The 25,359-nt window shown below is 37.1% G+C and overlaps 2 protein-coding genes across 2 annotated transcripts in view; one reads left to right on the top strand and one right to left on the bottom strand.

Moving 5' to 3' along the window:
• Positions 1-25,359, top strand: part of LOC123559643 (probable 39S ribosomal protein L45, mitochondrial) — a 33,538-nt gene that overhangs the window by 2,452 nt on the left and 5,727 nt on the right. The window contains exons 3-7 of the mRNA XM_045351616.2: positions 228-363; positions 1,351-1,415; positions 3,524-3,681; positions 7,450-7,504; positions 10,553-10,702. Coding sequence (XP_045207551.2) covers positions 228-363; positions 1,351-1,415; positions 3,524-3,681; positions 7,450-7,504; positions 10,553-10,702 — 564 coding nt within the window. The remainder of the gene's footprint in view (positions 1-227; positions 364-1,350; positions 1,416-3,523; positions 3,682-7,449; positions 7,505-10,552; positions 10,703-25,359) is intronic.
• Positions 14,348-24,642, bottom strand: LOC123559644 (uncharacterized). The gene is made up of 2 exons (XM_045351620.2): positions 23,933-24,642; positions 14,348-17,399 (listed from the first exon to the last, which is right to left on the bottom strand). Exons 1-2 carry the CDS (start codon positions 24,178-24,180, stop codon positions 15,908-15,910), a joined length of 1,740 nt encoding a protein of 579 aa, XP_045207555.2. The 5' UTR covers positions 24,181-24,642; the 3' UTR covers positions 14,348-15,907.

The following is a 25,359-nucleotide window of genomic DNA, read 5'->3' as shown; positions in this document are numbered from 1 at the left end:
GTCATCATGACTCTCTTGTTTTTGTATGCTTAATCTTTGTATAGAATCCTTATCAATATATTGATGTATATCATTGTGTTCTAGAGTTTTATCAGTTGTTATGTATATATGCAATCTTTTTAGTGTCAATTTCATCCATAAATTGGCAGTCTTAAAATGTTTGTTTTTAGTTATTCTGTAGGTTTGGTTGAACTGCTTTCATTAATGTTAGCCTTTTAATTGAACAGATTGATAGAGACCAGTTTTCAGAGAAATTAGAGGATCTACCTGTCCTTGAAAAAAGGAAAAAGAAGAGAGCAAGAGATAAAGATTCTCAGCCAGATCGTTTGGCCCAGCGGAGAAAACCAAGTTTCCTTGAATCACGTACAGTCAAAAATTTATCACTCATATTCTTTTATAAATTTTTATCACATCATTGTAAACATACAGTTAGTTTAAACTTTAGCCTGCTGGTGGCAAGTAATTTTTCCTTTGCCATCCATGCAGGCTGATCATGGTCTGCACTGTTCGCTATTCGGTCAGTAAATTTTCAGTGAAAACACCTTCGAATAATAAATGGTATTGCTAAAAGTGAATGACTGACAAGTCCATTATACAATTTATAGAAATTTAGCAGGGTATATAGAGTTATAGCCCTTGAATTACTGAAAGTTGTGAATATTGACCATGCTCTACATTTTGTTTGTAACTTGAGGTCAGAGACCACCAATTAAAAAAATTACAGGGAATTTACTGGGAATAAGGTATGTGTATGCCTGGGAATGAGATAATGTTTGTCCGTTTTGATTGGTCAGTCATGTAAACAAACACAAGAAGTGATTTTTTTTAATTAAATTTTTTTACTGCATTTACAGTATTTTATTATACATTTTGACAAAATTTGCTACATTTTATGTGTATTGAATAAAAGTTTTATCAAAGGAATTGCTCCCATCTTGCCAGTAATGTAAACAGGGGGTCATATCATTTAGATGAAAATTACTTAAATGAAGTATCACTATTCATATTTATTTTGTCTGAACTAAGATATTTCTTGAAAAAATTGCGATTAGATAATAATCTGCAGATATGATGAACTTAACTCTTATCTTGCTGGACACAACTGATTCTGCCTTTGCGTCCAGTGTAGGTCATGGTCAGCCTGTACATCCATGCAGTCTGATCAAGATCTGCACTGTTTGCTATTCAGTCAGTATCCTTTTGTTAGGACCCCTTTCAGCAGTTAATGGTACTGTCCGAATTGGAAGATGGACAAGTTAATTATAGAAATTTAGCATGGTAAGGGTTAAATATCAATAGAGTAGAGCAGTAAATCACATTTTACTTGTAATATCTGTCTGTTGTTTTCAGCTCAGACTATTGATCCATATGTACCACCAGAAGGCGATGGAAAACATTCTATACTAGGAGTAGAGGTAAGAATTGATGAAATGATAAAAATGATAAAGCCTTGTTTTCCCTGTTAAAGCTCACTTAGGGCTTGAGTCCCACCACCAGAAAACCAACATAGTGCATTTGCGACCAGCATGGATCCAAACCAGCCTGCGCATCCGCGCAGTCTAGTCAGGTCAGGATCCATGCTGTTCGCTTTCAAAGCCTACCGCAATTTTAGATAGAAACCGTTAGCGAACAGCATGGACTCTGACCAGACTGCGCAGATGTGCAGGCTGGTCTGGATCCATGCTTGTCACAAACGACTATGCACTATGTTGATTTTCTCATAGTGCGACTCATTAATGCTTGTGGTGGACTTTTATGATAGATGTTTGTTATCCATTTATCTATTTGTGACCACAGTGGGTTGCACCTACATTTTAAAACAATCAGCTTAGACACAAAGTATGTAAGATCATTGTTTTGAAGTAAGGTCAAGTGGTAGTATGGGTCTTATTTTGTTTAATCCTTAAGATCTTGGTCAAGTTTGACTATGGACCAAATAGAGAGTTGCCCGCAAAATTGATTTTCAGCGAAGTACAACTGCTCTGATACAACCAGGAGGAATTAAACCAAACTTCATAAAAGTGATCATTACCAAGCCTAGCTGTGCAAATCAAGGGCATGTTCCAGGACAGTGTTTTTCAGCAGAGTTATTGCCCTTGATTCATCAAATTTTATGATGTTTTGGCCACTTCTTTTATATGATTGGGTAGATTTTCATCAGTCTGTGATCAGTGCCAAGTCTTATTGTGCATATTATTGGCATGTTGTGGTTCAGTGATTTTGAAAGGAGTTATGGCCATTTATTTGTCAAGTTTTATCATATTTTGGAAACTTCTTTTACACCTTTGGGCAGATTTCCACCAAACCTTGCAAGACTTATCAGTGTGAAGCCTAGTTATACATATCATTGGCAGAGTTATTATGCATGCCATTGAAGAAAAGGGGGCATATTGCTTTGCACCTATCGGTGGCATCAGTCTGTTAGTCAGTCATAGAGTGAGTCAGTTAGTCGTAGAGTGAACTGTTTCTACCCAATAACTGGAGAACCACTTGACACAGGACTTTCAAACTTAGTAGCATGTTTGGGGTTAAGAAGGAGATGAACCCTATTGTTTTTGGGGTGAGAAGGTCAAAGGTCAGGGTCACAGGCTGAACCTTGAAAACGATATCTGCCCAGTAAATGGAGAACCACTTGATCCAGGACCTTTAAACTTGGTAGCATAATTGGGCTAATGAAGTAGATGACCCCTTTAGTGTTTGGCATCAGTAGGTCGAAGGTCAAGGTCACAGGGGCCCGAAGATTGAAAACAATTTCCGCCCAAGAACTGGAGAACCATTTGACACAGGACCTTTAAACTTGGTAGCATGATTGGACTAATGAAATAGATAACCCCAGTCTATAGTATTTTTGAGTAAGTATATTAAAGGCCACAGGGGGGCCAAACCTTGAAAAAGGTTTCTGCCCAATAACTTGAAAACCACATGACCTAGGACCTTCAACATTGGTAACTTGATCAAGCTTATAAAGCAGATGACCCATATAGCTTTTGGGTTCAGTAGCTCAAAGGTCAAGGTCACTGGGGCTGTAGCTTGAAAGCAGTTTCTGCCCAATAACTAGAATCATTTAATTCAGAACCATCAAACTTTGTAGCTTGATTGGGTTTATGAAGTAGATGACACCTATTATTTTTGGGGTCAGTAAGTGAAAGGTTTGTGGCGGATACAACCTTTTTCTTCCGTAGATATTTCTAAAACTGTCCAAAATGGGTTGAAAAGAACAGATAAGAACTCATATTATGAAGAAAATGTCATTTTTGGTTCAATAAACAGGCTTACACAATTACAATCGTTTGTTCAGGTTATGGCTCTTTCAATGCAGTTTCATAAAACATGTAGGTAAAAAAATGATCGTTAGTAACAGTTATGACCTTATATTTCTGGGACATCGATATATTGCAAAATAATTCCCTTTAGAGTATAGTTCATTTTGCTCTTTATGCCCTTGAAACTCTTGTAAATTATTTGTATATTGTAAGAGTAATGGTTCTAATAATATTTTTGAATATGTTTTTCTACACCTTAGGGTGTAAAAGATCTTGGGAAGAAAATGTTAAAGAAAGCCCAAGCAAGAGCTCAAGCTATAAGGACAATAAGGAAATACGGGGAAGAAAATTTCAATGCAAAGGATGTTGCACCTGAACTTCTGGAGATCTACATAGAGGCACATGATTTATTGATGGAGTAAGTTCTCTTGTCTTTTCTTTTTCCACATTCATTATTTTATAAATTAAACAAGAAACACCACACCAGTGACTGATAATGTGATATACCTTAAATGACTTCAAACTTACAATATAAATTTTGTGTGTTGACATTGTTAAAAGGACTGTCTATTTAAAGTTTTCAAAAGTCGCATATATAGAGATTTTCCAAATGTTAACTTTCCTTAAAGGCACTGACAATCAGATTTTGGCTAAAAATGATTTTTCTTTAATGTTGAAATTTGGTGATATCATGAACATTAGAATATGAGTTTTTGTTACTAAACTATCTTAAAAATGCCAAATGAAGAAAAACAACAACAGATGCCAACGTCAGAAATCGAACCCGGGCCATTGTAGCAATAAAAACTTTCCTGCTGTCTTTACTAATACCGCTATGGAGGATTATGTGTTTAACATGTTAAATATACGAGTAGATATTTATAAATAAGGCAGTTTACCTTGAGTAAAGCATTACAAACGCTTTTCAATTTTCATTATCAAAATAAATAAAGACAACTAATTGTCATGTGTTTTCAATAATATATAGCCTGTCAGTAATAAGTTTCAAAGCACTCTTAAAAATATAGCATTAATTTCTTGATAACTAATTTTTTCTATTTTTAGCTCACCTGTCACAAAGTGACAAGGTGAGCTTTTGTGATCGCGCGGTGTCCGTCGTCCGTCCATCCGTCCGTGCGTGCGTCCGTCCGTCCGTAAACTTTTGCTTGTGACCACTCTAGAGGTCACATTTTTCATGGGATCTTTATGAAAGTTGGTCAGAATGTTTATCTTGATGATATCTAGGTCAAGTTCGAAACTGGGTCACGTGCCGTCAAAAACTAGGTCAGTAGGTCTAAAAATAGAAAAACCTTGTGACCTCTCTAGAGGCCATATATTTCACAAGATCTTCATGAAAATTGGTCAGAATGTTTACCTTGATGATATCTAGGTCAAGTTCGAAACTGGGTCACGTGCCATCAAAAACTAGGTCAGTAGGTCTAAAAATAGAAAAACCTTGTGACCTCTCTAGAGGCCATATATTTCACAAGATCTTCATGAAAATTGGTCAGAACGTTTACCTTGATGATATCTAGGTCAGGTTCGAAACTGGGTCACATGCCTTCAAAAACTAGGTCAGTAGGTCAAATAATAGAAAAACCTTGTGACCTCTCTAGAGGCCATATTTTTCATGGGATCTGTATGAAAATTGGTCAGAATGTTCATCTTGATGATATCTAGGTCAAATTCGAAACTGGGTCACGTGCGGTCAAAAACTAGGTCAGTAGGTCTAAAAATAAAAAAATCTTGTGACCTCTCTAGAGGCCATATATTTCATGAGATCTTCATGAAAATTGGTCAGAATGTTCAGCTTGATAATATCTAGGTCAAGTTCGAAACTGGGTCACGTGCCTTCAAAAACTAGGTCAGTAGGTCAAATAATAGAAAAACCTTGTGACCTCTCTAGAGGCCATATTTTTCATGGGATCTGTATGAAAGTTGGTCTGAATGTTCATCTTGATGATATCTAGGTCAAGTTCGAAAGTGGGTAACGTGCCTTTAAAAACTAGGTCAATAGGTCATATAATAGAAAAACCTTGTGACCTCTCTAAAGGCCATATTTTTCATGTTATCTGTATGAAAATTGGTCAGAATGTTCATCTTGATGATATGTAGGTCAAGTTCGAAACTGGGTCACGTGCCATCAAAAACTAGGTCAGTAGGTCTAAAAATAGAAAAACCTTGTGACCTCTCTAGAGGCCATATATTTCACAAGATCTTCATGAAAATTGGTCAGAACGTTAACCTTGATGATATCCAGGTCAGGTTTGAAACTGGGTCACGTGCCTTCAAAAACTAGGTCAGTAGGACAAATAATAGAAAAACCTTGTGACCTCTCTAGAGGCCATATTTTTCATGGGATCTGTATAAAAGTTGGTCAGAATGTTCATCTTGATGATATCTAGGTCAAATTCGAAACTGGGTCACGTGCCCTCAAAAACTAGGTCAGTAGGTTTAAAAATAGAAAAACCTTGTGACCTCTCTAGAGGCCATATATTTCATGAGATCTTCATGAAAATTGGTCAGAATGTTCAGCTTGATAATATCTAGGTAAAGTTCGAAATTGGGTCATGTGCCTTCAAAAACTAGGTCAGTAGGTCAAATAATAGAAAAACCTTGTGACCTCTCTAGAGGCCATATTTTTCATGGGATCTGTATGAAAGTTGGTCTGAATGTTCATCTTGATGATATCTAGGTCAAGTTCGAAAGTGGGTAACGTGCCTTTAAAAACTAGGTCAATAGGTCGTATAATAGAAAAACCTTGTGACCTCTCTAAAGGCCATATTTTTGATGTTATCTGTATGAAAATTGGTCAGAATGTTCATCTTGATGATATGTAGGTCAAGTTCGAAACTGGGTCAACTGCGGTCAAAAACTAGGTCAGTAGGTCTAAAAATAGAAAAACCTTGTGACCTCTCTAGAGGCCATATTTGTGAATGGATCTTCATGAAAAATGGTCAGAATGTTCATCTTGATGATATCTAGATTAAATTTGAAACTGGGTCATGTGCCTTAAAAAACTAGGTCAGTAGGTCAAATAATAAAAAAAACCTTGTGACCTCTCTAGAGGCCATACTTTTCATGGGATCTGTATGAAAGTTGGTCTGAATGTTCATCTTGATGATATCTAGGTCAGGTTTGAAACTGGGTCACGTGCGGTCAAAAACTAGGTCAGTAGGTCTAAAATTATGAAAATCTTTCGACCTCTCTAGAGGCCATATTTTTCAATGGATCTTCATGAAAATTGATCTGAATGTTCACCTTGATGATATCTAGGTCATTTTCGAAACCGGGTCACGTGCGGTCAAAAACTAGGCCAGTAGGTATAAAAATAGAAAAACCTTGTGACCTCTCTAGAGGCCATATTTTTCATGAGATCTTCATGAAAATTAGTGAGAATATTCACCTTGATGATATCTAGGTAAAGTTCAAAACAGGGTCACGTACCTTCGAAAACTAGGTCAATAGGTCAAATAATAGAAAAACCTTGTTACCTCTCTAGAGACCATATTTTTCAATGGATCTTCATGAAAATTGGTCAGAATTTTTATCTTGATAATACCTAGGTCAAATTCAAAACTAGGTCACTATGTCAAATAATAGAAAAAACGACGTCATACTCAAAACTGGGTCATGTGGGAAGAGGTGAGCGATTCAGGACCATCATGGTCCTCTTGTTTTTTGTTGCTGTACGATCTGGAGGCCAGTGCCTTTTAATGTGTGTTTTGGATGTTTTCCTAAGGTTAATAAGTGCCTGCCCCACTTTTCATCCAGTGAGGAGTAAGAAGTTTGACTTATTTTCATATCATATATTGGCACTCTTTGAGGCAAAGAGCAGATGTCACTGTCTTAGGCGAAGAGCAGTTTCAGTTTGAGGCAAAGATCTGTGTTGCATTATGCATGCTTATAACTGCCCAATAAGACTGATATTCATAGCAAAGAAAATTGTTCATTATTTCGATAATTATTTCTTGTCAGTTGGGAACAATTAGTCCACTCGGTGTCATTTTGTAGTAAAATTCCTGCTGAAAAGTATTGTAAACTGGTGATTTGTAAGAAACAATCTTAATTTCTGCATTTGTAAAGAACAGAAAGTAAAACAAATATTAAGGATTTTAAGCTGTATCTTTTTAAATCCCATACATTCCAGATTCTAAATTGTTTTTATATGTTTGTTATATTGCAGTGTTAAAAAGAATGAGAATCGTCTACATGACTTGTGCACATTAAATGCATTTAATGTGAGTATACACTATATGATTTGCTGATATATACTGGTACTGATGATAAACCCGAACAGAAAATGAGGTTTTTTACCTGTAAGTTTTTTTATTTCTGCAAATTGTTATCAATGGTTGGTATCAAAATAAAGCTTAACATTTGCTGAAAACTTCACATAATTCAAAGTTATATTTAGTAAACAATCTCACATGAAGAGAGGCCCTGAAAGGGGTATGTAAAATTGGGACTGTACGAACTTTGACTGATGATAAATTCGACCACTTTGTCATTTACAAAATTTTCCTCATAGTATTTTATTGAAACTTTCCCAAAAATGCTGCTACAGTCATTCCGGATCAAATAATGAAAAGTGACCCAATTTTGGGCCTTTATGTGTTGATAGTGATCATACGTTGAAAAAGCACCCTCTTCCCCAGTAATTTTTGATAAAAATTTGTTATACAGATAAATGTAAGTCATTTATTTATACAGAATATTTACCGATTTTGTTTTTGTTTACACCAGTTGTTGTTGTAAGTGGTTGCTATAAGATGGTATGTTCAATCATTGAAATAACCGATTTCAGTTGCATAATTTGAAGGTGGTCGGCTTTATCATCTGTTCGGGTTTATCATCAGTACCAGTATCCAGTAGATAAGAAGCTTCTTCAGTAGCTAGTCCAATGGGTGCCCAAATATACATCAATGATTAGTGGTAGAGGTACAGATATGAGTACTGGTAAAAGGTGGTCTTAAGTTATGAAAACTTGATTAACTGGAAAAAACAAGATCTGTAGGAAAACTTTACAGTTTTCATGCACTGTTTGCTTTCAGAAAATGACAGAGAAATAACACTTTTTTTATCGTTAGAGAGATGGGGTATGGTCATTTCAATGCACAGTTTGGTGATTGTGTTGTAGATGGTGGTACAGATGATGTTAAGTGTAGTTACAATTTAGTTTTCATGTATTACTAGGGAACTAGTAGTTTCTAGAAATGTTAGGGCTTTAGATACCATTGTTTATATGCATAATTTTTTTTTGAACAAGATGCTAAACCCAAACACACATGCACACACAGTTAGTAATGTGGAGATAATTCATGTTCTTTTATTTTGTTGCTATAGCTATGGCAACAAATAATTCAAGAATATGACAAAAAGTGTTCTGAGACAATTTACAAGAACTTGTTTTTCATGAAACTAGATACATAGGTAGTACTTTATTAATCCCCCGCCGAGGCGGAGGGATTATAGGAATGGTCTGCGTCCGTCCTTCCGTCCGTCCTTCTGTCCCTTCCGTCCGTCCGTCTTTCCGTCCGTAACAAAATCGTGTCCGGTCCATATCTCCTAAACCCCTTGAAGGATTTTCATGAAACTTGGGTCAAATGATCACCTCATCAAGACGATGTGCAGAAAGCATGAGTCAGCCTTGTCGGTTCAAGGTCAAGGTCACAACTCAAGGTCAAAGGTTTGAGCCTGCCATTTTGTGTCCGCGCTGTATCTCCTAAACCCCTTGAAGGAATTTTATAAAACTTGGGTCAAATGATCACCTCATCAAGACGATGTGCAGAACCCATGAGTCAGCCATGCTGGCTCAAGGTCAAGGTCACAACTCAAGGTAAAAGGTTTGAGCCTTCCATTTTGTGTCTGCTCTATATCTCTTAAACCCCTTGAAGGAATTTTATAAAACTTGGGTCAAATGATCACCTCATCAAGACGATATGCAGAACTTATGAGTCAGCCATGTCGGCTCAAGGTCAAGGTCACAGCTGAAGGTCAAAGGTTTGAGCCTTCCATTTTGTGTCCGCTCTATATCTCCTAAACCCCTTGAAGGATTTTCATCAAACTTGGGTCAAACGATCACCTCATCAGAATGATGTGCAGAAATTATGAGTCAACCATGCCAGCTCAAGGTCAAGGTCACAACTAAGGGTCAAAGGTTTGAGCCTTCCATTTGGTGTCCACTCTGTATCTCGTTAACCCGTTGAAAGATTTTCATGAAACTTTGGTCAAATGATCACCTCATCAAGACGTTGTGCAGAATTCATGAGTCAGCCATGTCAGTTCAAGTTCAAGGTCACAGCTAAAATCAAAGGTTTTACCCTTTCACTATCCATAGCAGTGGCGGGGGATTTAGCTGTCTTTCAGACTGCCTTGTTTTCTTTGTTTTTCAATTCATTCATCCAGCTTTCCTTCTGTCACTCACACATGGTGAACTCTTTAAAAAAGCACTTGAGATTTTTTTTCACAAAACCTGGGACATAGATAGAGAGCAATATTTATGTAGAATATGAAGATCATCTTACTTTATCCCTTTATCTGGCCATTTGGCCACCTGTCTGTCCATCTGTCAGTCACAAAGGCACAAGAGATTTTATGATGAAGTCTTAATTATAAATGGTAGGTTATTTGGAGAATGTGCAGGTTCTTCAGTTAAGTTTAAATATAAAAAAGAATAATGTTTCCCATGGCAGCAAGTATGGCAGAATGTCTCCTACAGTAGCAGAAGTTTTGTTTTGTTTGTGTATATTCTTTTCATTGTAAATGTATGTTTAACTATCCTATGATTTACTAGGTAGCCTGTCATTTTGTTTAATATATAGTAAAGACAGAATAAAAAATGTAGTTTGAATTTTTTTACCCACCACTTCAATTCTGACATTACTTATTTGCTTACAGTATTTCATAACTATATTGAATGATAGCATCATTTATGAAGTTATGATACAGTCTTAGATGTTTTTAAGTAGCTTAGGGGCCTCCATGGTATGGCGGTTAAGGTCACTGATTTTGAGTCACTTGCCTGCCACCAATGCAGGTTCAACCGTGGCTTTGAGCATTGAATACTTATGTGAGGACCATCCAGCTGGCTTACCTAAGGTCAGTGGTTCTGCCAAGACACCTGCTGGTGATGAAACAATGCATTGGAGTGGCACCTGGGGTCTTCCTCCACCATTGAAAGCTGGAAAGTTGCCATATGACCTATTATTAATGTGTTGGTGTACTGTTAAACCAGACAAATGAATAAATAAATATAATGAATATTTTAAATAGTTTAATTATTTCAGTTAATGACACACAATATGGACAGAATGACCTTCCGTTGGGAGTTTGTGGAGAGTTTACATCCTCCTAAAGTTGTACACGTTGTTTGTAAGGAAGTTACAGTGAAAGATGTCTACTTCGCTCAGGTCACTGTGAGAATACATTCTAAACAGGTAGCTTTTATTGTTTTGCTTTTTTGCTTTTATCTAGACAATCTAGTAGCTATATAACAAGCAAATTCATTGAATTGGTATCCTTCGCAACAGGATTACGGTAAAAAGCATTTTTCTGTCCAGAAAAATCAGACTTTCTCCACATGGTCCTAATGTCTCATTTCTTTACTAAAGTTATTTGCGGAAACAGTGAACATAAGTTTAATACCAAATTATTGACAGTAATATATGTCTAAAACTTGCAGGGTTGCATTTTCCTATCAAATTTAAGAAATTTAAAATACTTTATTGAAATATTCTAAAACAAAGCCTCTTAAAACCATCTTCAAACAGTACTTTTAGATTCCGCTACTGGAAGACTTTTAGTTTCAATGTAGCTGAATAGATTCATACCTCTCTTATAGAGTAACATTAAATTTTTTATTATACGCCCGTTTGAAAAACAGGATGTATTATGGGAACGCCCCTGGCGGGTGGATGGGCGGGCGGGTGGGCGGCGTCCACAGACCTTGTCCGGGGCATATCTTCTACATGCATGGAGGGATTTTGATGAAACTTGGCACAGTTGTTCACCATCATGAGACGGAGTGTCATGCGCAAGAACCAGGTCTCTAGGTCTAAGGTCAAGGTCACACTTAGAGGTCAAAGGTCAGATTCAAGAATGACTTTGTCCGGAGCATATCTTCTTCATGCATGGAGGGATTTTGATGAAAGTTGGCACAATTGTTCATCATCATGAGACGGAGTGTCGTGCACAAAAACCAGGTCCCTAGATCTAAGGTCAAGGTCAAAGGATACAAGAATGAAAAATTCAAGAATGACTTTGTCCGGAGCATATCTTCTTCATGCATGGAAGGATTTTGATGTAGCTTGGCACAGTTGTTCACCATAATGAGAGGGAGTGTCATGCGCAAGAACCAGGTCCCTAGGTCTAAGGTCAAGGTCACACTTAGAGGTCAAAGGATACAAGAATGAAAACTTTGTCCGGAGCATATCTTCTTCATGCATGAAAGGACTTTGATGTAGCTTGGCACAATTGTTCACAATCATGAGACGGAGTGTCTTGAGCAAGAACCAGGTCCCTAGGAGTAAGGTCAAGGTCACACTTAGAGGTCAAGGATATAAGAATGAAAACTTTGTCCGGAGCATTTCTTCTTCATACATTGAGGGATTTTGATACAACTTGGCACAAATGTTCACAAGCATGAGACGGAGTGTCATGCGCAAGAACCAGGTCCCTAGGTCTAAGGTCAAGGTCACACTTAGAGGCCAAAAGTCAGGTACAAGAATGACTTTGTCCGGAGCATTTCTACTTTTTTGTAGGGATTTTGATGTAAATTGGCACAGTTGTACACCATCATGAGACAGAGTGTCATGCACTGGTCCCTTCTTTTGAATTACTTCCCTTTGCTGTTACTATAGATAGCTTATATTGTAACTTTTTCATTACAAGTCGTAGGGAAAAATCGAGACCACTTTTCTGTAGTACAACATGCATGTTACATCCAATTCTGAGGTGTATTTTGAGCTATCTCTATCTCACCAGCTACCTGGTAAGGATTTTTGTGTGGACTTGTAATTTTTTTTTTTTTTTTTTTTTTTTTTTCTTCTCTCTTTAAAGATTAACTTCCCTTAGTTGTTACTATAAATAAGTTACATTGTAACTTTTTAATAATTGACCGTAGGGAAAAACCAAGACCACTTTTCTGTTGTACAACATTGATGTTAATCTCTACCTGGTAAGGATTTTTTTTGTGGACTTAGAAAAATGAAAGAATTACAATAATTTCTTAAAAAAACAACATTGTAAACAACTAGAAAATTAAAATTCCATTTGCAAATACAGGTGCTAGTGTAAAGAAATTTGCTTTGACGGGCGTATATTGTGACATTCTGGCACCCTTGTTTAAAATTTGAGAACGTAAAGGCAGATAAAATCATATAAACGTGTTTTTTCATTTCAATGAGAAAAAAGTCCCCTTAAAAGCTTATCTAAATAAAGGCCATAGAACCACTGATCCTAAGTAATAACACTATGGTCAACATAACTCTGGTTTTCAGTGTAGCGTAGTTAACTGTGAGGTGTGCAAGATGCAACGTATTCAAAACATGTGTGCAAAACTTGTCCTTAACAGGGGGAAATTTGACAGTTCTAAATAAGCATTGTATTACCGGTACTTACATTGGTTGCCGGTGAAAGCAAGAATTGAGTTCAAGATACTTTCTTTCATGTATATCTGTCACACTGGCAGACCACCTATGTATTTAACAGAATTGCTTACAGAGTATATTCCTAGAAGACAAACTTTGGAATTGTCAGAAAATTCTGAATGTCGTTATGTTGTTCCATACAACAAGTGCAAAACATTCAGTGATAGAAGTTTCTTAGACAATGACAGGTCACATTACTCTATAAAAATCTTAAGCATAAAAGGTCCACTTGACTGCATTTAGGGGCTGCCAGAGCAAAAAAACCCAGAAAAACCTTCAAAAGACTTCTTCTCATGAATCACTGAAGGGATCTTCTCCAAACTTGATCTGTAATATCCTAAGATGAACCTTTCTCAATGTGGAGACAGTACTTGTCAAACAATTATGATGAAGGAAATTAAGTAGAGAGTATTCAGTTATGCTATTTTCTCATCTCGGTGCTGTAAATTAGTATATCATACTTCCTTTGCCAAGTTTTCACGCATCAAGTTTATAATGCAGTCTAAGGTTCGGAACAAACAGAAATTGCATTCAGAAATATTTTTGATAATCATTAATGCAATTAATTTTGTTATTAAAACACAAACTGCCTAAAAGGTATATGAAATCTGCAATAACACCAATTTTTGTAAGATTTTTATGGAACACTGTTGTATTTTCAAGGAAACTTCCTTTTAGGTAGCATTCGATTTCAAATTAAATCAATAAGTTTATGCTGAAAACTGTGTAAGACTAGAGTCATCATCTCTGTCTAACTAGGTCAAAATATTCCCACCCAACTAGGGTATACATTTCTGTCAGGATAGGGCAGTCATTTCTGCCCAACTAGGGCAGTGATCTTTATCGGAATATTGCAATAATCTCTATTCAAATAGGGCAGTCATTTCCACCCAACTAGGGCAATATCTCAGCACTAGTGTGACAGTCATCTCTGTCCATCTAGGGCAGTATCTCAGCCCAACAAGGGCAATATCTCTGCCCAGCTAGGGCAATTCCTTGGTAGCCTAGTGGTAGAGCGTCCGCTTTGAGAGTGGGAGGTCATGGGTTCGATCCCTGGCCGCGTCATACCAAAGACATAAAAAATGGTACTAGCAGCTTCCTTGCTCGGCGCTCAGCATTAAGAGGATAGTGCTAGGACTGGTCAGCCCAGTGTCAGTATAATGTGACTGGGTGGGATATCATGCCACGTGTCTATGGCGTGATATTCCAGTGAGGCAGCACTATAAAGTTGGGCATTGTGCTCACTGCTACAAGTAGACACTGTCATTTATATGACTGAAAAATTGTTGAAAAAGACGTTAAACCCAAACACACACACACACACTGCCCAGCAAGGGCAATATCTCAACTGAATAAGGGCAATATCTTGGCTGAACTAGGGCAGTCATTTCTACCAAACCATGAAATACATTCTACCAGGATGTTAAACTAAGGTAAAATAAAACATTTATTTAGTCACACACATTATAAATGCATAAGAAAAAAATTAAGACAGTTATGTTGTACAATATTAGACATATTGTATATACCAGAGTTATGGCCCTTAAGTTAATCAAAAGTATTTATAAAAGGGCCTAAAAGTTTGTGTCACATGTACCTAAAAAGTTATTTGAATTAAGAGTTGTGAAACATTACAGGATTTTATATAGCATGTGAAGTTTTTGTGCACCTGGTATTCTGTTTAGGATTTCACTCAGCTAGACAACAGTTATGGTTGTTTTATGGTTTTATGATACCAAGTGAAATATTTTTTAAGATATATGCAACAAAAACTTATAATCACTTTATGTGTGTTTTTACGAAGTCAAGGACCATAACTCTGGCCTAACTTCACATACTGTATAACATTCCCCTATTGTTTAATGACTCTAGGTCAAGTACATCACAAACTTTTATGTATATTTATATATTTGATAAGTGAAGGGCCATAAATCTGGTCTTATTGAGTGAAATCCAAAAACAAACTCAGATGCTGAATGATATTTCTGCATGGTTTCATGACTTTAGGTGAAATATTTTTGAGATATATGCTACAAACTTTTTAGCACTTCATATGTATTTTTCACTTAGTCAAGAACCGTAACTCTGGTCTGGCTGAGTTAAAACCCAAACGGAACACAACAATCCCCTACTATTTTATGACTCATGTAAAATACTTCTTGAGATACATGCATCCCAAACGTGTAGGCCCTTTATGCATAATTTGACTTAATCAAGGGTCATAACTTTCATCTGACAGACAGAAATCCCGACAAAACCACAGATGCACAACTTTGCATGCTGGATGATATTCCTAGTATGTTTCATGACTCTAGGTCAGATGCATTGTCAGAGACATGTAACACAAACTTTTATGTCCTATATGCATATTTTTGACTAAGTCAAGGGCCACAACTCTTGTATGGCTGACTGAAATCTCTTAACAAAATCCCAGGTGCTAAACTTCACATGCTGAATAATATTCCTGTAATATTCATAATAACAAAAACAGTTTCCAGCCAGTTTATATTGAGATACAATGACACCAGATCTAAAAAATATTTGACAACCTAGTTCAGCATTGGGGACACTTGGGTGATGGTCAAATATTGAAAACATGGTTGTGCGGTTTTTTGTTTATAATTACAAAGATGTGCATTTCTACCTTGAGAATTTCCTTAGATTTTGTCTGAAGTCCATGGTACTGGTATTTTTACATAAATTTTGTATCTCAGTGACTGTAGTAAAGGTCCAATTGGATTGAATTTGTAAAAGTTTTCATTGTGTGCAAAGAAGTACAGTGCCAACATGGTAACACTCCAGTTTTATCTATTTAGCTTATAGTCCTGTTATGTTTATTTTACACTTGACGTCCACTTCCTGGAGAGAAAGTATGTAGTTTCCAGTGCTAAGATCATGATCCCACTGACTTTGGAAAAGTTGGACTTTGGGATGAGTAGCCAACACCTTTATCATCAGGCCAATAACTCCTCCTCACTAAGGCACTTTATAAGTTTAAAGCACATTAAACACTTTGATACTACTGTCAGTTTTTGTTGTTACAATGAGCTGACTTGTGAGACGATTAAAACACATTGCCTCAATCTCACCAAAATCCTGACGTCTTAATACTTCACCTTTTATCTTTTCCACTTTTTTGTCTTTCCCGATATAAAGAATGGCAAAGTGTTTAGTTTTTTCGCTCTGTCCATACACAAAGAAGTCATCATTATACCCTCTGCAAATTCTCTTTGGAGCAAATTCAGGCATTTCTCTGAAGTTTCTAATTGTTGAGATGACATGTCCATCAGGTGACAACACTAGAAGACCTTTTTCCAGATCACAGACGTATAATCTCTGGTCTGTTGAACTGAACATTATATCTTCAAGAGTATGGAAAATCCCCTGCTTTTCACCCTTAGACTTTTTACTTTTATTGGAAATACAGGAAAGCATACTTTTTGAACTGTTGGTTCTTACATTAAGTTGTTTTGTTGTGTCAGTGTTGGAATCAGTTCTCTCATTCTGTCCTGGTTTTTTCTGTTCAGAAGATTTCTCCTTTTTTCCCCAGATTGTGTGCAAAAAATCACCATCTTTACTGAACACACATATTTGCATTGGCCAGTCGTATGTTACAAATAATGTTTGTGAACTCAAACTGTATTCAGTGCACATACAACCATATCCAACATAGAGAGACTTACCAAGTTTGAGCTGATCAGCAACCATCACAAACTGAACTGTCTTTTTCTTTGGAAGCGTGACAGCAACTTCAGTATCATTTATAACGCAGACGTCACATGGTGGCTCAGGCAGATTGCATGATGACAGCACCTTGTAGGTGATATTTAGCTTCTTTAAATTAGCATTTGTATGATCTGCTAGTATGACTGAACCGTCTGACATCACACAGCATCCTGTGATGTCACAATCAAGCTCAAGGTCATCAGTTTCTATGGAGATATCGTGTTCATCTTGTAATGAAGTGTTATAGTCATGGATTCTGTCATCAACAAAGTTTCCAAATGATTTGAGGTCAAATTTACCATTAGTGATATCTTGATTAGGTATGAAGTCAAGCCTGTCTGATCTGACCCCATTTCTTTCGTGCTCCCATAATGCATCGCTCTTATCTTTCAGAAGCTTACCTTCATGCACAACTTTTTGAAACACTGCAACATCACGCCCTCTAAACATTTCTACTTCTTTCATTTTATTTTCCCACTTGTGTGAAACTTCATTGATATACTTAACTTCATTTGTTATTCTGTCTTCAGATCTTTGAAACCTGATGTCAAGTTCTCTAAGAGATTCTCTTTGAAGTCGGTCAAGCTGTATATTTATATTTGCCCTGATTTCTCTGATGTTGTTTGTGATTCTGTTTTTATCTTGCTTCAGTTTATCAATGTCTGCTTGTCTTTTTCCTTCTATAGTAGATAGATTGGCTTTGCATTTCTCATATATGTCTATGAGGTTTTGGACTTCTTGGAATATGCAGAACTTTGTCCTGAAAATCAAAATCAGTAGAAAATTTTATGAGTTTTCTCTCCATTTTACAGTATTTTTTCTAGGCCAATATTCATCAAAGATTTGGTCTAAGAATTTAATTAATGTTCTTAATATAATAAGCAAATTAGCACAGATTGTGATAAAACTGCTTTATTCAGGGCTCAGGCTAAGCTTAGAATTTTAGAAGAAGTTACTTCTTCCTGGTTAAGTAGAAAGAATTTAGAGAAGTGGAACTACAATGTATGTACAGTAGGTGTCATAAAAAGTAACAATACATGTATATTCTTGTAACTGTGCTTATATAAAATCTTAGGTCTGTTAAAACTGAAAAGGAGTTAAAAGTCAACAAATTCACAGAAAATGTGATGTGATTAAACTGTAATTCAAAGAATATTTTTCAGTCTCGTCCAATCAGTGCCCAAACCAAGAAACCATTTCCACCTCTACCCTGCTAAGTTTCTAAAATGGTCTGGTCCATCATTCAATTTGGGCAGTACCACTTATTATCGAAAGGGATGTTCACTGAAAATTTACTGACTGAATAGCGAACAGTGCAGACCATGATCAGCCTGCATGAATTGATGTGCACTGGTCACAAAGGCAAAACCACTTGACGCCAGCAGGCTTCTTTCTAGGATGGACAAAGATTGTGAGCATCCATGTTTCCAAAGTTTCATCATTATTATCTCCCGCCGATGAAATTGGGAGCGGGGTATTGAAATGGCGTTGTCCGTCCGTCAGTCCGTCCGTCTGCAGCCATTTCTCTGTAACTACTTGGTAGAATTTCATGCAACTTGAAATAAACATGAACCAACATACTGCAATGATGCCCGTCAAGTTTGTTTTTTATGATTGGTCAATTTCCCTTAGAGTTATTATGTCTCCCCCAGGAGACATATTGTTTTTGCCCTGTCTGTCCGTCCATCCTTCCGTCCGTCCGTACGTCACACTTCATTTCCGAGCAATAACTGGAGAACCATTTGACCTAGAACCTTCAAACTTCATAGGGTTGTAGGGCTGCTGGAGTAGACGACCCCTATTGTTTTTGGGGTCACTCCGTCAAAGGTCAAGGTCACAGGGGCCTGAACATTGAAAACAATTTCCGATCAATAACTAGAGAACCACTTTACCCAGAATGTTGAAACTTCATAGAATGATTGGCCATGAAGAGTAGATGACCCCTAACGATTTTGGGGTCACTCCGTCAAAGGTCAAGGTCACAGGGGCCTGAACATGAAAACCATTTCCGATCAATAACTAGAGAACCACTTGACCCAGAATGTTGAAAACTTCATAGGATGATTGGTCATGAAGAGTAGATGACCCCTATTGATTTTGGGTCATCCATCAAAGGTCAAGGTCACAGGAGCCTGAACATTGAAAACCATTTCCGATCAATAACTAGAGAACCACTTGACCCAGAATGTTGAAACTTCATAGGATGATTGGTCATGAAGAGTAGATGACCCCTATTGATTTTGGGGTCACTCCATCAAAGGCCAAGGTCACAGGGGCCTGAACATGGAAAACCATTTCCGATCAATAACTAGAGAACCACTTGACCCAGAATGTTGAAACTTCATAGGATGATTGTACATGCAAAGTAGATGACCCCCTATCGATTTTGGGGTCACTCCATTAAAGGTCAAGGTCACAGGGGCCTGGACATTGAAAACCATTTCCGGTCAGTAACTTGTGAACCTCTTGACCCAGAATGTTGAAACTTAATAGGATGATTGGTCATGCAAAGTAGATGACCCCTAACGTTTTTGGGGTCACTCTGTGAAAGGTCAAGGTCACAGGGGTCTGAACATTGAAAACCATTTCCGGTCAGTAACTTGAGAACCACTTGACCAAGAATGATGAAACTTCATAGGATGATTGGTCATGAAGAGTAGATGACCCCTATTGATTTTGGGGTCACTCCATCAAAGGATAAGGTCACAGGGGCCTGAACATGGAAAACCATTTCCGATTAATAACTAGAGAACCACTTGACCCAGAATGTTGAAACTTCATAGGATGATTGTACATGCAAAGTAGATGACCCCTATCGATTTTGGGGTCACTCCATTAAAGGTCAAGGTCACAGGGGCCTGGACATTGAAAACCATTTCCGGTCAGTAACTTGTGAACCTCTTGACCCAGAATGTTGAAACTTAATAGGATGATTGGTCATGCAAAGTAGATGACCCCTAACGATTTTGGGGTCACTCTGTGAAAGGTCAAGGTCACAGGGGCCTGAACATTGAAAACCATTTCCGGTCAGTAACTTGAGAACCACTTGACCCAGAATGATGAAACTTCATAGGATGATTGGTCATGCAGAGTAGATGACCCGTAACGATTTAATGGTCACTCTGTTAAAGGTCAAGGCCACAGGGGCCTGAACATGGAAAACTTTTTCCAATCAATAACTTGAGAACCTCTCGACCCAGACTGTTGAAACTTCATAGGATGATTGTTCATGCAGAGTAAATGACCCCTATTGTTTTTGGGGTCACTCTGTTAAAGGTCAAGGTCACAGAGGCCTGAACATTGATAACCAGTTCCGATCAATAACTTGAGAACCACTTGACCCAGAATGTTGAAACTTCATAGGATGATTGGCCATGAAGAGTAGATGACCCCTATTGATTTTGGGGTCACTCCATCAAAGGTCAAGGTCACAGGAGCCTGAACATGGAAAACCATTTCCGATCAATAACTAGAGAACCACTTGACCCAGAATGTTGAAACTTGATAGGATGATTGTACATGCAAAGTAGATGACCCCTATCGATTTTGGGGTCACTCCATTAAAGGTCAAGGTCACAGGGGCCTGAACATTGAAAACCATTTCCGGTTAGTAACTTGTGAACCACTTGACCCAGAATGTTGAAACTTAATAGGATGATTGGTCATGCAGAGTAGATGACCCCTAACGATTTTGGGGTCACTCTGTGAAAGGTCAAGGTCACAGGGACCTGAACATTGAAAACCATTTCCGGTCAGTAACTTGAGAACCACTTAACTCAGAATGATGAAACTTCATAGGATGATTGGTCATGCAGAGTAGATGACCCCTAACGATTTTAGGGTCATTCTGTTAAAGGTCAAAGCCACAGGGGCCTGAACATGGAAAACCGTTTCCAATCAATAACTTGAGAACCTCTCAACCCAGAATGTTGAAACTTCATAGGATGATTGTTCATGCAGAGTAAATGACCCCTATTGTTTTTGGGGTCACTCCGTTAAAGGTCAAGGTCACAGAGGCCTGAACATTGATAACCAGTTCCGATCAATAACTTGAGAACCACTTGACCTAGAATGTTGAAACTTCATAGGATGATTGAACATGCAGAGTAGATGACCCCGATTGATTTTGGGGTCAGTCTATTAAAGGTCAAGGTCACAGTGGCCTGTTTATGTAAAATCGTTTTTTGGAAATAACTTGAGAACCACTTGACCTACTATCTTGAAACTTAATAGGATGATTGGACATGCAGAGTAGATGACCCCTATTTATTTTGAGGTCACTTGATCAAAGGTCAAGGTCACAGGAGCCTGAACAGTGACTTGAGAACCACTAGACCAAGAGTGTTGAAATTTAGCGGGATGACTGGACATGCCAAGTAGATGATCCCTATTGCAGCCAACCATCAGTGTCTCTTTGACTTTAGCTCCTGACCCCTATTGACTTCTTGCCTATAGGACTTTGCATTGGGGGAGACATGCGCTTTTTTACAAAAGCATTGTCTAGTTGCCCTTGATTTAATGAAAAATGTCCATCTGCAGCCATTTCTCAGTAACTAGCAGGTAGAATTTCATCAAACTTGAAATAGACATGAACCAAGATATTGCGATGATGCCCTTCAAGTTTTGTTTTGATTGGTCAATTTCCCTTAGAGTTATTGCCCTTGATTTGATGAAAAATGCACAAAAATGTCCGTCCTCAGCCATTTCTCAGTAACTAGCAGGTAGAATTTCATCAAACTTGAAATAAACATGAGCCAACATACTGCAATGATGCCCGTCAAGTTTTTGTTTTGGATTGGTCAATTTCCCTTAGTGTTATTGCCCTTGATTTAATGAAAAATACACGTCTGCAGCCATTTCTCAGTAACAAGTTTGTAGAATTTCATGAAACTTGAAATAAATATGAACCAACATACTTTGATGATGCCCATCATTTTCTTTTTTTATTGGTCAATTTTCCATAGAGTTATTGCCCTTTAATTGTTTAAAAATCCACATAACAAACCAACCAATTGGAAGAATTTCATTAAACTTCTTTCATTCTTTTCCATGAACATTTATTATAAACATGTGAAGTTGTGTATCCACACCCGGTCGCCACCTTGCCTTGGTCACACCTCCTCCCCCTCCCAGAAAACTTGGAACACTTGTTCACCATCATAAGCTGACCCTGTACAGCAAGAAACATAACTACATCCTGCTTTTTTCAAGATTTATGGCCCCTTTTGTACTTAGAAAATATCAGATTTCTTGGTTAAGTTTTATGTTTAGGTCAACTTTTCTCCTAAGCTATCAAAGCTATTGCTTTGAAACTTGCAACACTTGTTCACCATCATAAGCTGACCCTGTACAGCAAGAAACATAACTACATCCTGCTTTTTGCAAGATTTATGGCCCCTTTTGGACTTAGAAAATATCAGATTTCTTGGTTAAGTTTTATGTTTAGGTCAACTTTTTTTCTTAAACTATCAAAGCTATTGCTTTGAAACTTGTAACACTTGTTCACCACCATAAGCTGACCCTGTACAGCAAGAAACATAATTCCGTCTGCTTTTTGCAATAATTATTGCCCCTTTGGACTTAGAAAATCAGTTTTCTTGGTTGAGTATTATGTTTAAAGGCAAGCTTTCTCATAAACTGTCAAGCTATTGCTTTAAACTTGCAGCAGTTTTTCACCACCATAAGCAGACCTGTACATCAAGAAACATAACTCTATCCTGCTTTTTGCAAGAATGATGGCCCTTTTTAGACTTAGAAAATCATGGGTAGGACAATATTTCTATTATGCAAAACAATCAGATGAGCGCCAGCACCCGCAAAGTGGTGCTCTTGTTTCAAACCTTCCATGAATATTTATCAACATACAAAGTTGTACCATTCTCTCACCTCACTCCTCCACCCAGTCATGCTCACCACCCCGATCATGCAATTCCCCCCCCCCCCCCCCCCCACACACACTGTTTTTTTTTTTTTTTTTTTTTTTTTAATTTTTAATTTTCCATCAATATTTATAATCAACATGTAAAGTTTTGTACCAGTTCATCGAATTTGCTTGTTTGAATTTATTTTTCTAGTTCAGAAACTTCACATGAAATGTTTCGACTCCACTGAGGCAAATATAATGTTTAATGCAGTTCATTAGGCAAACAGAGTGGAGTATGAGTCAAGTGGTCATGTTTGATGCTGCACATGTATATGTTACTATTTATTGAGAGGACAAATTACTTATTTCCACTAAAACCCTCAACCTCTATACCTACACATTTTCGCAGATATTAGCTTTTAGAACTTTTTTATTCCTTGATAATGCACTTACACCCTGCTATGGGCCTGATAAATTGAGTTTAATTAATCAATAGGAAGTGAAACGTATCCAAAAGACAACCAAATGATACAATGTTTCGTTTTTAATGTATTAGTTTGATAGAATCATTTCATAAAATGAAATGAATACACAACACTCAATTAAACTATAAAGTAGCAGCTATTGTGCTTTGAGAAATGACAAATGAAGGTTTTATGCCACTCTTTGGTATGTAGAACGGTGCCAATTTTCAGTATTACGGTGCTTCAATCCAAGATAGCAGAGTGTGTGTCTTCAAAAAAGGTCGAGTCAAACTTTGTCGGGACCAGCAAAATTGGTTCAAGTTATCAGTAGATCTAGCCATCAAACAAAATTCAGGGATATTGCCGGGACCTGACGCCGGTGGTGTATTACCGGTATTTGAGTTTGTTTTTTGTCATTTTCATAGCCAGTTTTAAGAAAAAGACTTTTGATTAGAAAGGATAAGATGGCAGCATAATTATGGTAGGAGAACAAAAATGTATTCACAAGGTTAATCTGTAGGATTTCTTTGAATGGTTCGCTTGAATGGTTAGCAAAATCATGGTTAAACTTTGTGCATTCTAACAGAGAGAAGTGCAAATATGAAGATTGATTCATCTCAATAACAGTAATAACTTTACTATAAGTACGATCTTATATTAGTGTATATAATATTAGCATACATATCTAAAATTGGCTGTCAAATGTCTTCATCTTTTAAAGGAACTATTTATTTGAAAATACATGTACTTTCTGTTTCTTGTTAACGAAGGTGCTATTTGTTTTCAGATCATAAGCTACCATTCGTCCTTTCTTTACACTTAAAATCTAATATGAAAATGACACACCTTTTGGGAGACACATGTTCCACCATCTTGGATTTAAGCGATGTAATGTGGAAAATCAGCAAAATTTCATGTACCAGACAGTGGATACAGTACTGAAAATTAAAGTAAATATTACAGTACCTTCCTTTTGATTGTCCCTCATTCCCTTGGAAATCAGTACAGGAGCATTGATTTTGCCCATTAGAACAGTTGTCAGATATTGTTTGTATTACATGTTTTCCCAGCTCCTCAAACTTCTCGTGCTGTCTTTTACATTGCCAGCATATATAAGCTCCTGTCTTTCCACAGCTCATACAGTAGTATGTAGCAATCTGGTATTTCCGCTGTCGTGAACACGGATGACAGAAGTGTATCAATGCAGCATCCATTTTACTGTTGAGAAAGTAGTCCAAGTTACATATTTATTACCACTAGTACCCTATAATGCGAAGTTAAACTTTAATACTGTCGCTGTCTTCGCATGTTATTTTTTTATCATTAAATTTGATAGTAGGTGTTGTATGTTACATTTGTCTCCTGACATGAAAAGCTAGTCTTTTATATAACATTTTTTCTAACCTGTCAGTAATGCTAACACTATTGATAGACTGTTATAACATGCCTGCTATGTAGAAAAACTGATTTTTTTTTGTATTTTTAAAGCAACATCCGCATGTAGTAACAGAAAATTCCTATTTTCGTCAATGAGCTTTCTTCTGTTAGAATATTTAAGCCTTTTAAGGTAGTTCTGCACATTTGGATCAATGCTTTTTATTACAATGAAGAATTTGATTAAACCTTGATTTTTCAAAACTTCAAAAATTTGGCAAGCCAGAAATGATAGGATCATGTGCTTGATTTTTTGCAACACTGATTTGAAATATTTGAACCTCACACAGATTTTCATTATGGATGTCTAAGGAAAAATGAAATTTTTAGCTCGACTATTCGAAGAATAGTCTAGCTATTCTACTCACCCCGGCGTCGGCGTCGGCGTCGGCGTCACACCTTGGTTAAGTTTTTGCATGCAAGTACATACAGCCATCAGTGAAAGGCATATAGCTTTGAAACTTATTTCTTCTTTGTCTAGGTCAATTACCAACCTCTCTGGGTCAAGTCCCATAACTCTGACATGTATTTTGAGCAAATTATGCCCCCTTTTGGACTTAGAAAATTTTGGTTAAAGTTTTACATGCAAGTTACTATCTCCAAAACTAATGCAGATATTGATTTGAAACTTCACATGTGTCTTCGGGGTTATAAAACTAGTTGATAGCAGCAAGTCCCATAACTCTGACTTTCATTTTGGCCAATTATGCCCCCTTTTGGATTAGAAAATTCTGGTTAAAGTTTGCGTGCAAGTACATACACATATTCTAAAAGGCATATAGATTTAAAACTTATTTTTTCTTTTTCTAGATCAATTACCAACCTCACTGGGTCAAGTCCCTAAACTCTGACATGTTTTTTGAGCAAATTATGCCCCCTTTTAGACTTAGAAAATTCTGGTTAAAGTTTTACATGCAAGTTACTATCTCCAAAACTAATGCAGATATTGATTTGAAACT

The sequence above is a fragment of the Mercenaria mercenaria genome, chromosome 10 (assembly GCF_021730395.1).
Source record: "Mercenaria mercenaria strain notata chromosome 10, MADL_Memer_1, whole genome shotgun sequence".
In the NCBI taxonomy this organism is placed as follows: domain Eukaryota; kingdom Metazoa; phylum Mollusca; class Bivalvia; order Venerida; family Veneridae; genus Mercenaria; species Mercenaria mercenaria.
The sequence above is the reverse complement of the archived record's forward strand: the minus strand, read 5'-3'. Positions and strand labels throughout refer to the sequence as shown.

Excerpts from the sequence above, each read along its gene's own strand:
- LOC123559644 (XM_045351620.2), bottom strand. The coding sequence starts at position 24,180 with ATGGATGCTGCATTGATACACTTCTGTCATCCGTGTTCACGACAGCGG. Across the intron at positions 17,400-23,932 it reads GAGGGACAATCAAAAGGAAG|GACAAAGTTCTGCATATTCC; the intron begins GTACTGTAATAT and ends TTTGATTTTCAG.